At 41.5% G+C, this 11,662-nt stretch overlaps 1 protein-coding gene across 4 annotated transcripts in view; it reads left to right on the top strand.

Annotated features, from left to right (window-relative positions):
- The first annotated feature begins 549 nt into the window (after window positions 1–549).
- Window positions 550–11,662, top strand: part of abcc8 (ATP-binding cassette, sub-family C (CFTR/MRP), member 8) — a 55,808-nt gene continuing 44,695 nt past the window's right edge. For 2 of the 4 annotated variants that reach the window (XM_005947405.3, XM_005947403.3), the window contains exons 1-6: window positions 551–975; window positions 1,302–2,728; window positions 3,985–4,147; window positions 6,771–6,912; window positions 9,204–9,325; window positions 10,596–10,762. In XM_005947405.3, coding sequence (XP_005947467.3) covers window positions 2,705–2,728; window positions 3,985–4,147; window positions 6,771–6,912; window positions 9,204–9,325; window positions 10,596–10,762 — 618 coding nt within the window. In that variant the 5' untranslated portion in view covers window positions 551–975; window positions 1,302–2,704. Of the gene's footprint in view, window positions 976–1,301; window positions 2,729–2,761; window positions 3,853–3,984; window positions 4,148–6,770; window positions 6,913–9,203; window positions 9,326–10,595; window positions 10,763–11,662 lie in introns of those variants that run through there. The other 2 variants (XM_014329247.2, XM_042214173.1) reach the window with 2 other exon arrangements.

Here is an 11,662-nt window from a genome sequence, read left to right as displayed (position 1 = left end):
AGGGGGGGCTATTGAAGTGTAGCATATAGCATATAGAATAGAGACTTACAGCCAATCAACAGATAACCCAACATGTATGACTTCGGGCTGTGGGGGGGAAGGTATGGATGATGGCTCAGAGGGGGCATGGAGGTACCATAAACCCTGCCAGTTGGTGGATTTTAATTGATGTGATTTTGTACATAACTGAAGCTGACTGTGAAACTGCTTAAACTATACCAGGTTCCACTTTTGTTGGTTTCAAAAGTGGATCATGAGGTCAACTGCTTGATTATTTACTCGTTTTTGCAAGTTATGCTGAGGGCTGTGACCGAATGTCCACAGGGGGCGACAAAGCTCCTTCGTGAATACTGATCGAATGGAATCGTGTGCTTTAGATAATCCTCCGTGTCATCAAATGGGCCAGCATCAGATTTGTAATCGGTGTGTTTAAGTTAAAGGTGGCAAACACAAAAAATAAAGAGAATGCACCGCGTGGGTTTCATGTAATATTACACCTGTGTTGCTTTGCTGGGCAGCATTCCGCTTCCCTCTTTTCTAAGCTCTGTGCAGTCATCCACTCCCGCCTCATTGTTCATACGTGACATCTGTCTGCTGCCAGTTGGCCGCTGTGCTGCGTGTAGCTGCCGATGTTCTACCTCTACGGTTCATGATACAGTCCAAAGGTTGGCTGGAAAGATCTGCCTCTTTCTTCCTGCAACCCCTCCTCTTCCTCCTTCTCCTCCCCCTCCTGGGTACCCGGGGTCAGCACCGCGGACAGCTCCTTTCCGTCACCCGTAAACCACCGCCTGCGGTCGGGCTGTCAAACGCAAGTAGGACAGCGAGAAGTCGGGCGCACTCTGAACACATGAGACTGTGCTATTTACGAGATTTTGTCTCTTTTCTTTTTTTAACATCCAAGCGACGGATGTGACAGAAGATTGTTTCTGAAGTCAGAGATACGAGGCTGGAACAATGATCTCACGATATAAACCGGTAAGTGCTACTACAGTATATCTGTAACCTGCTCAGTCGCTTGATCCATATTCAATTTAAAGCATCGAATATTCTGCATGTAGGCCTACGATTAAGGTCGAAAATACACAAAAGACACACGTAATTTGATTTAATTGCACGCAGCATTTTACAGATATGAGCTCTCTCCAGATTAAGGCCTATCCAGTGATGATACAAGTCATTTCAGTTCATATTTAGTCAGTGAATCCCCGTGTGCGCTGTAATTGGTTCATCCATCACCGAGGCTTATTTCTGGAGGCGAGTTCTGAGAGTTTAAACTATTGAGTGTGCTGATTTCTCAACAGGGCCATTGCACCGAGTGTGGTAACAAATTGTCACAGGCAGATGGGGAGCATTTCACAAAAACAAGTACCTCCCCTTCCTCTTTCTCTCATAGGTGAGAAAAATGCCGAGAAAGTAGATGTACACGGATGCCACAATGCAATGCATGAGTCACTGGTCACCCCTTACCCTTACTTTACACCCACAGACATAATCATCACACTACTTCAGCCAACACATAGTCAAACCTTGTTTTCAGTTAAGCCACTGTCGTTTGGTTGGCATCAATCTGTATTTGGGGTTTTATGACGTAACAGTGGCTCAGAGTCTATTTTGAGGCCGGTCTGATATTTTAGGATTTTTTTTAGAATCTATTGTTCTCCCTTTGTGTTGTGAGTTTGCTAAGATGATGTTGACTTTTCCTCTCTTGGCGTCTCTCTGAGAGGCTGCTGCTCTGTCTAGTCATTTTCTCTGTCCTCACCCACTCCAATGCTTCAACCCTCCCCAGGCTATACAGTGATGACCATCTCTGATGTAGGGCATCACAGAACGAAAGTATAATAATAGCCTAGGGGCAGTGTAATATAAAGAAGGAATCTTTAATTGAAGCCTGATGCTGGTAGTAGAAACAAAACAACACAAAACAAGTAACCCCCAATAGACTTAACAATATGTATTCTGTTCTGTTTAACTGGACTTGGTCCTATAACCCTATTTTTCCTTTATTTTTAAACAAAATGATAGAGCTAATATCTACTAAGATATTTGACGTGTGCAGGAAGTGATTAGGTAGGGCTGCAGCTGACCCAAACATCATATATTGGGTGATGAAATCAAAAACCAACTGGAATATCATTTTACAGCTATGCCTGGTGTCCCTTTCCTACTTCCCATATATCTCAGTGCTTAAAGTGTAACTAGAAGCACTACAGCATATGGGGCCAACCTGAACCTTACTGTTTCTTGCATTTTGGACACATTTATGGCTTTACAATCATAATCCACTTATTTATTTTCTACATATTAAGTGTATATAAGTATCAGTCAAATTAGAATAATTCTGTTCTGCTGGGATTGAATAAATGCAAGCTTGCAAAAGCATTGCATCCTGTTTTATGGTATCACTGCTTGCAGAAAGCTGTGCACTGTAATGAACATTTGCAAAAGTAAATACTACCTTGCTTTTAAATAGATAGCTGGAATTTAATGTCTATATCTCGAGATGCCTTAAGTACAGGACAACATGTTCGGCGAAGCTTGCAAGTCAGTTCAAAGAGGAAACTCGAGCTGTACTGTGTCACGCACATTTACATGCCCCGCTCTCCTCACGTCACATACCAAACACACCCCCCAATTTGGCGGCCTCTTTAAAGCTTTCCCATCTCTCGCTCTGATATGTCTTTTTTAACCTCTCCTCATTTCAAACATGAGTTCTCAGCCTGAACCTACAGTAAGTTGTATTTTTTCTCATATTAAATATACATTGCTGTTTTTATACCACAGTCTGAGTCCGTGTACGTGAATCGGCTGACGAGTGTCTGTGTAAACAACAAAACACTTGTGTAAACTGCTCATTACGGTTAAGCTTATCTCCTTGCTGCAACGATGTAAAAGGTCATCAGCCATGGATTACATTGAATGTAAATCATTTTAAACGCTAAGAAAAGGCCATCGGTCTATCCTGGTCGACAGATGGATTATTGAAATCTGCTCCCATGTGGGTCTTTGCTGATCCTGCTCTACAAGCAGGCTGCTACTGGCTGCAGTGGGATTTCTCTCTGCTGGACCATACACATAATGCATCCACGCCAGGAATTCATAAATATTTGATGCTATCGTTCCTCATGTGTTGAGCCTGGTTATTCCGTTATTGTGTTTGTTTTTTAATTTTTTATCATTTTGATAAAAATTGTGTTTTAGAATTATGTAAGCCCTGAGAACATGTTTTTGAGATTTAGATTTTATGCGCTTGCTCATGCTTCACACGTACTTCTGTATGACGTTTGCACTGTTCATCCACTAGCTGTATCCCAGTGTCTCGCTCTTCATCATTCACTGTTCCCTTCCACCCTCCCCCTCCTACCTTTAGTTTCTCTCCAGCTCGTCTGCACACTCTGCCCCTTCTGCGCTCCTCTCCCAAGGTCGACTTTGAGCTCTCGATTGCAAAGAGACAGGAATAGCAGGTGGACTGCAGAATGCTGTCGCTGCTTGATCAGTGTGTGTGTGTGTGCGTTTATGAGGAATGCGAACATGTCTGAATGTATTCCAGTGGAGCTGTGCAGCTCTGTGCACAAGTGAAGCTTCAGCCTTAGAGGATGTCTGCAGACTGCGGATGGACGAGCTGCAGATGCTTTTCACCGGCATGGCCAGAAAAGCTGCTTAAACTATCACAGAGGAGAGGGAGCTGCCGCCGCTGCTGCTACTGCCACTGCTGCGCTGGACTGTGACTGTCCCTGACCTCTTCCTCCCTCCTCCTCTGTCTCCTCTCTTTCACTCGAGCTGATATTTGGGAGCTGGATTAGAGAGGGAACAGGAAGGAAAACACCTTGGGAATTACCGGGATCCACTGCAGACGTCAGTGTTTCCTTTTGAAAAGACGACATGCTCTGAGAACCTCTTCTTCTAAATCTCTCCGTCTGTGTCTCCTGTCCTCCCCTCATCCTCTTCTTCTCCTCCTCCTCCTCCTTTTCCTCCTGTTCCCGGCAGAGTCCCGGTTCCACCATGTCCTTGGCATTCTGTGGAAACGAGAATAACTCGATGGCCTACAACGTGGATGGAGGGGTTCTGAACAACGGCTGTTTCCTGGATGCGCTCAATGTGGTCCCACATGTTTTTGTCCTCTTCATCACCTTCCCCATCCTCTTCATCGGTGAGTGTCAATGTGAAGTGAGATCCTCCTTTTCACTGCACAGTTTTACCTGCCTTGACTTCCACACGTGCTCAGATAACGTGTCAGCACAAGTCAGCATGATGGGCTTCGATATGTTTTCTGTCTTTCTCACATTCCTCTTAATCAGCTTGTTTTATTCTGCATGCGGTTGATGAACTATTGCATGATGTATTCAGTGAGTGCTCCACTTGCTTTATAGAGTCTGTTCATTTCAGTATACTCAACCTTTATGCCACCGACGAGTGGTTTTGAGTGCGCATTTCATTCTCCGATTTATAACACCCACAAATATCTGCAGGTGTATGGGTTAGCCAGTTATGGAAGGCTGAGCCTCTTCAGTGACACAACACGAGGACATAATTACTGAGCTGCAAGCATTTTTCTGAGCAAATTAACGTCTTTCGATGAAATGCAGGCAAACAGATGATGGCATTAGGTTGCACCTTGTTTGCCCTCCTATCTGGCCGCTGGTCATTTCTGTTAGAGTCATCAGCAGCGTGTAATGGATCAGCACTACATGCACATTTTGCTGCTACAGTCACACATGCTCCAGCGCTGTCATCTGACCTTTCACATGGGTGTGTGTGTAATGTGTGTGCCCATTTACTGCCCTCCTTTTCATTTTTCAAAAGCAAGACACCACTCTATAAGTCCTCACTATTCATTGTGGAACAAAGTGGAAGAAGATGCAAAATGTAACTTTTACACTATTTTCCCCATTATTATCTGGACAATAATAGTGTAATTAAACAGTTTGTGCTTCTACTTTAGAAATATTCCAGTCATCTCTCACATTTAAAACACTGTTTCTCCATATATCAATATTGTTGCTTTTCCTAATTAAAGAATCCCGATACTTTCTCTATCTGCAGATATCTCTATAAATGTTTCTCTTTGTCTTTCCTTTAACTTGAAGACAAAAACACTCACTGATAAGGCACTAAGGGGCTCTATAAGTCCACTGTTAGATGATAACAGGCTGCAAGCTGCAGGGGGTTTTCTCTCTCTCCTGTCACACTGAGCTGATGTGCTCTCGCTAACAACTTTGCCACCAAACACAAACCTCAGGGGTGTGAAATGTTTTCTGTTTATCTTGATTCACTTGATAAAACCTCTTAAGCATCCTGTGATGTGCATTGCCCTTGAGAGAGTCAGCTCATTATTTTCACCATGTCACATCAAGGCTAAGAGAGGATATTGGGGATACATGCACCACAACACCATCGCTGACTTGAATGAATCCTTATTACCTGCTGTTGGCTGTAGGAAATCCATGTAATTATAATTAATGCACAGTTCGATGCAATGCATACTTTTATTATATATCTGCAATGCTATCACTTAATATGTGGCTTATTTACCCTAGTGCCAAATTATTTGAGTAAATATTATGGTGCTGACTTTAATGATGCTTTTCAGTACTTGAGCCGAGAGTGTGCGTCAAAAAGAGTTAGAGGAAGTGATGGAGTACATGCCAGCCTGTGCCAGCACATCTCACTGAGAAAAACTGTTAAGGTGCCAAGAAGTGAGGAGTGATTCACAGAATTTCATCAGTAGAGATGAGTTTTATGACAGCAGCGAATCAAATCTAAAATATAAATTGCACTTTGATTATCAGTTGCTGTTTTACAAGCCAAGCTCTATTGTATTACAGGGCAAACTGAGACCAACATCTGTCTAAGAGGAAATTAATGGAGAAGGAGGTTTGAGCAAAAAATAATTGACTTAAGGATCTCAGGCAAGCAGCCATCTAACCACATCTATTGGCTCCTTGCCTGCAGAGAGTCAAACAATCAAAGTGATTATAACACAACTTTCCTGCTGTACTCTAGCAGCCTTGCATTTTCTCCCAGCAGAGCCATCTTTCTATTTCCCCTTCTGTAAGTTATTCACCATGCTTGAGCATGCCAGCTCTTTATCATGGAGCTCATGATGTACAACGCATTCATTCAAGACTGCTCACAAGTTTATTTTCCTAGTGGAGACTCCCATAGAAAAATGGCTTTTGTCATCTTGCTCTGTGCTAATGTTCTTTCCCCCTGTGCATAAAAAAGATAAGTCTTGGTGATATACGAGATCAAGGCCCTCAGGCACCACTGCATTAAAAAAGTCAGGGTTTTGTCATGGAAATCACTGCATGGGCTCCAGAACACTTGCACAAATCACCGTCTGTGAACACAGTGCACCGTACCATCCACAAACGCAAGTTAAAGATCTACAGAAGAAGAACCTATGTGTGAACATGATCCAGAAACGCTTCTTTCTTCTCTTCATCTCATTTAAAATGAACTGAAGCAAAATAGAAAACTGCTCTGTGGTCAGGAAATCAAAATTAGATTTTTTCTTTTCAAAAACATGGATGCCATAACCTGATGGTATGCATTAGAGCGTATGGAATTGGTAGCTTGGACATCTGCAAAGGCACCATCAATGCTGAAAAGTATATACAGGGTTTAGAGTGGCATGTTTTCTCAGTTTAAACATTTGATAGAGTCTCTGTCTTCTACTGTGAGTAAAATGGTTCTTTTTTGGCCTTTTTGTATTTAAAGTGAAATGACCCTGTTGCTTTTCAATCACTTTCATTTCCTGGTTCATGTTTGAGGTTGGGGCAGCCAGAGTTCAAAGGTCCACATCCACCACAGCACCTGGCTTCACTTTCCTGGACACAACCTGCGATGGCTCCTCACCTTCATCCTGCTCTTCATCCTCGTCTGTGAGATTGCAGAGGGCATTGTCTCAGATGGGTATGTTTGGCATTTTAATAATACAACACTGCAGCCTCATGGTGATCTCAGTCATTATGAGGTGATGTTTGTTATGTCATGACACTAGTGAGAATGTTTATTTTTATATGCTTTTGTTTAGTTTAAATGTATAGTATAGTAAAATGTGTTTTGTGTATTATCAGTAGGGATGGGTATCGTTTAGGTTTTATCCGATACCAGTACCAAACCGGTACTTTTGAAACGGTGCCGGTGCTTAAACGGTGCTCGAACCGGTGCTTAAAGAATGGAGAACACAAACTTTGTCCAAAAACCTCTCATGTTTAGCTGTTTTCCACTTTTTCTTTGGTCATTTTAGCCTTTTTGGCCAGGGTGAAGGGAGTACCTGCCATCAAACAAGAAGACAGCCGCATGTAGCTATGATGATGTTTGCTAGTTCACCTTACATGCATTAATGTAATAACGCAGTTAGCGTACTCAACGTAAATTACACACGAACAACATTAAGCTACTCACGCAGAGAAGAACGGCTGCTGCATCATCATCCTCATCATTCCTGCTACACTGGCAGGGCTAGGGGCCAGGACTCTCCTCTTCGGGTTTTTGGGGAATGTTGCTAACTCCGGGTCTGATAACAGGCACCACACCCGCAGTAGATGTGCTCGGTGTGAGGTCTCGCAGCAAGCTATCAAATACGACGCATTTCTCGGTTTTGGAAAAAACGCTATATGTCGCCAGGTGTTTCATCGGATTCGAGGTGTTGCCTCCTTTGACAGTATCACAGTATCAGCTTAAAGCACTTGTTGCTGCTGAGTTTGCATCTTTTGCTGTGAAGTACAGCCAGACTTTGACCGCTTCGCTTTGGGCATTTTTAATCTGTAGCTCTGCTCTAAAAGAACGTACGTACCTGGGCCCGTCTACTATCCTCGGAAACGTAAAATGATTGGCTAGAATCTAAAGTGTATCACATCTCAGGGGGAAAAAAAGCACCGAAATAAAGCACCGAAATGTGCGCTGCTTTTCGGTCTGGTTACTACCGTTTATGTCAGAACGGACACCGGTACCCATCCCTGATTATCAGTATGATTTTTGTGTGACACAATTCAATTTTTTCCGCCATTATTCAATTATGTAATTATGCAATGCAGGAAGGATTGCAGTTGTTGATTGTTCAAATTGTTGATTGCTTGCTTTCTACTTAAATCGTAGTGAAGCAGAGTACATTTTATTGCTAAAGAACTTTTAGTTAAGAATATGAAGACAAAGAACAAAATGCGGCGTGAAATAAAAGCTTAAAGCTAGTCAAAGCTAACAGTGAGGAAGTGGAGGTTGTGATCTGACAGTTATCAGTTTGCAAGCTAAAAAAAGTTCATGATATGATTTACTTTTTTGGATTTATTTATTTACTGTACACAGAAATAAGGACACTACCACAGCAGGAATAAGAGGAGTTGACATAACGCAAAAGCTGGCAAGGCAAAGAGAAGATGCAGTGGAGCAAGAAAAAAGAAGAACAAAGCACAGGCTCTTTTCAAAGCAGCCATTTTAATATGAAAAATACATGTTACATGTAACGTTAGAAAAGACACAGAGCCCTCATTAATGTGCTGCCGTGAAAAGTTTTTTTTTTTTTATTACTAAAATCCATGTCCGTGACTACAAACAGCAAACTGTAGGAATTAATAGCATACTGAAATGGGTTTGTAAAAAAATGGAAAAAGTCTAATGCAGACAAAAGGATGCTACTTAGCACAATGGAGCCTGCTAGCATTCACCACCACAACACAATACAGACAAAGCCACTGAGAGGCAAATGTTAATATTTGCCAACTGAAAGCACGTCAGTGAGCTTTACCCTGGACTCCAATAAGCATGTCTTTAGACTATGAGAGGAAGCCAGAGTACCTGCAGACAACCCATGCAGGCACAGGCAAAACATATAAACTTCTCACACTAAGGCTTCAGCTGGCAAATGGATTCAAACCCATGACCTGCTGTGAGATGACAGTACTGCCTCCATTTCCTGGATAATCTCATGAAATGACTCACAGGGTTATATCAGAATCCAAACTGCTCATGTTTAGGTCTCGTTATCTAATTCGTCTCTATGTGTATCCTGTTGTTGTCTAATTTAGTTTACCAGGCTCTAGATTAGTTGTGGAGATTGGGGTGGTTAGCCCTATGAGGTAAAGAGAAATTTGGCTAATTTACTTGCTTAATGAGACATCTGTCAAAATGCATAATGATAATAATTATTATTTTATTGTTATCAGCCTAACCTGTTTCTTTCTCTATCTGATGTTTATTTGCAGGTTCAGTCAGTCCCTCCATCTTCACCTGTACATGCCTGCAGCTCTGGCCTTCATGGCTGGCATCACCTCTATTGTCTACTATCATAACATTGAGACCTCCAACTTTCCCAAACTACTGTTAGGTATCGTCTGTTTATTCTTTTTTACATTTTCCTGAGAGAGACAACTTTACCTTTACTGTCAGCTTCACCCTGGGATATACTGCTTAGCATATTCATTCGTAGCACTGAGATGAAGTGAATGCAATACGATTTGTGATCATGGCTTGTGAAGCTAGCATTAGCTTTGTACTTACTTGAATGTACTTACAGAATGGCAACTGATTATTGATTTACTAAACTCTACGGGATTACATTACATTACATAACAGAGCAGCAGGGTCAGTGTTGTCATTTGCAGATGACTGGTTCATTACTTTCAGATAATGATGCAGGGCAGTGTCATCGAGGGGGATTGTTCTCTGTGCAGATATTAATTATGCATTTAAATTAATATAAAGTGAAAGCGCTGCACAGTTTGCACAGCAGACAAGCATCTCCATGGCAAATATATTTAGTTTTTTTGTTATGAAATGATCAATGTTTTCAGTTCCTCTAGTTCGTGATAGTTATTGATAAATAGGGCAGTGTCATGCTTCACCTTTGTCCATTAGTTCTCCACATGTGATGTTTGCTTGTGGAACAATCACACTGCAGTTTTCCCTTCCTTCTCAGGCATCATTAACTCATCTGTGTGCAGTTCCTGGTGCTTTATTCAATGCTCCCATTGAGTCACTCAGCTTCCCTGGCTGTAAGGTTTCCATTTCATAGCCAGACAGAAATTCATCTTCTAAAGAGAGCCTTGGGTGTTGACTTTTATGCTAGAGATATTCTTCATTATAAAGAAGATAAAAAAAATCTCAGTGGTTTTGCTATTGGCCAGCAGTGTAACCTTTGTGTAGAAACAAGAATCCGTTATCGTCTCATATCGTCTGGACTGACGTGATGTAGCTCCATCAAAAATCACAATGGAACAAAGACAACAGATTTAGCTTCTGTTTCCTGAATTAGACGTCTGCTAGAAACAGTGCAATGGAAACGGAGGAAAGAAACAAGAAGAAAAAACTCATATCTTAACTGTTCTCTTACGCAGCTGAAACACGAGATTGAATGGTGTCTCCACATTTTAAATAAATTATAACACGAGTTGAACCATGGACACAGTTATATGAAATGTATCCCAGCCTGTAACAAAATACACCTATTGCACAAATTGAGTTTCAGAGAGAACGATGTCATTTTGATGACACTTTTTCATTTAGACTGAAATATAAGTTTGCGGTCGAGTTATTTATCGTTTCGGGCTTATCTGGTAATTCACTGTGTGACTCTGATCCCTGCTAAATCCCTTTAGCCCTGCTGATCTACTGGGTGCTGGCCTTCATCATGAAGACCATCAAGTTTGCCAAGTACACCGAGCATGGCATCGGCCCCAGGCAGCTACGCTACTGCATCACAGGACTGCTAGTGCTGCTGTATGGACTCCTACTAACTGTAGAGATCAACGTCATCCTCGGCAGGGTAAGTGTGTACATTTGTGTCTTTGTCCACTGTTGTGTGTGCAGGTATATAAACACATAAGCTACTGAGAGTGACGTAAGATCATTCAGATGCAGTGGTACTACTTTTTGTTAAGCTCTTAAAATGGTAATAGTTACACTGGAGCATGTGACGGTGGTTATGAACCTTCACTGGCTTTCATTCGAATGCAAGTAAACATGCCATTTATTTTAAACTGCATATTTATGAAAAACAAAAAATAATCTCCAGATTTTAAAGCCAGGCTGGCCACTAACAGTGACAATACAGCAGCTGCATTTAAAGACAATGATGTGACATTTCCTTTCAGCCTTGCTTGCGATTTTGCTGAGGCCATTTACAGTATCCCCTGCAGCTGGGGAGCATTTTATTCCCCATGGTTCAGTTTTATGAATCAGATGATTAAAATGATGACAGCTCCAACCGCATACGATGTTTTTGAGAATTTTTAATCAATTGTGGAAACTCTGTGAGCCTGAGAAGAGAGCTTTATTTTTAGTACATCATTATAATGTAAAATCCATGAAGGTCATGGTCATTTCTGGACTTTTCATGATTTATTTGAACTGACTGCAATACTTTACATCGTTAATCATTTAAAAATGAGAACAATGTTCAAATGTTTGAATTTAGTTTTGATTTCTGTAATCTATACCAGGTCAAAATTATTCATAGTCTCACATATATACACATACACCTTCAATAATATTTGGTTAAATGTCCCTTAGGAAGTTGCACCTCACCCATATACTTTTGTTAGCCATCAGCAAGCTTCAGGCATAATTCAGGCTGCATATTTAGCCACTTGTTTAACCAGTTGGTCATGTTCATTTAAACTGGTTGCAGATGTGGCTTTTAAGCAAAGTCCACAAATTTTAATAG

This window comes from Haplochromis burtoni, unplaced genomic scaffold (genome assembly GCF_018398535.1).
Source record: "Haplochromis burtoni strain Fernald_Lab_line unplaced genomic scaffold, NCSU_Asbu1 Contig_526, whole genome shotgun sequence".
In the NCBI taxonomy this organism is placed as follows: domain Eukaryota; kingdom Metazoa; phylum Chordata; class Actinopteri; order Cichliformes; family Cichlidae; genus Haplochromis; species Haplochromis burtoni.
This window is presented reverse-complemented; position numbering and strand designations above follow the sequence as displayed.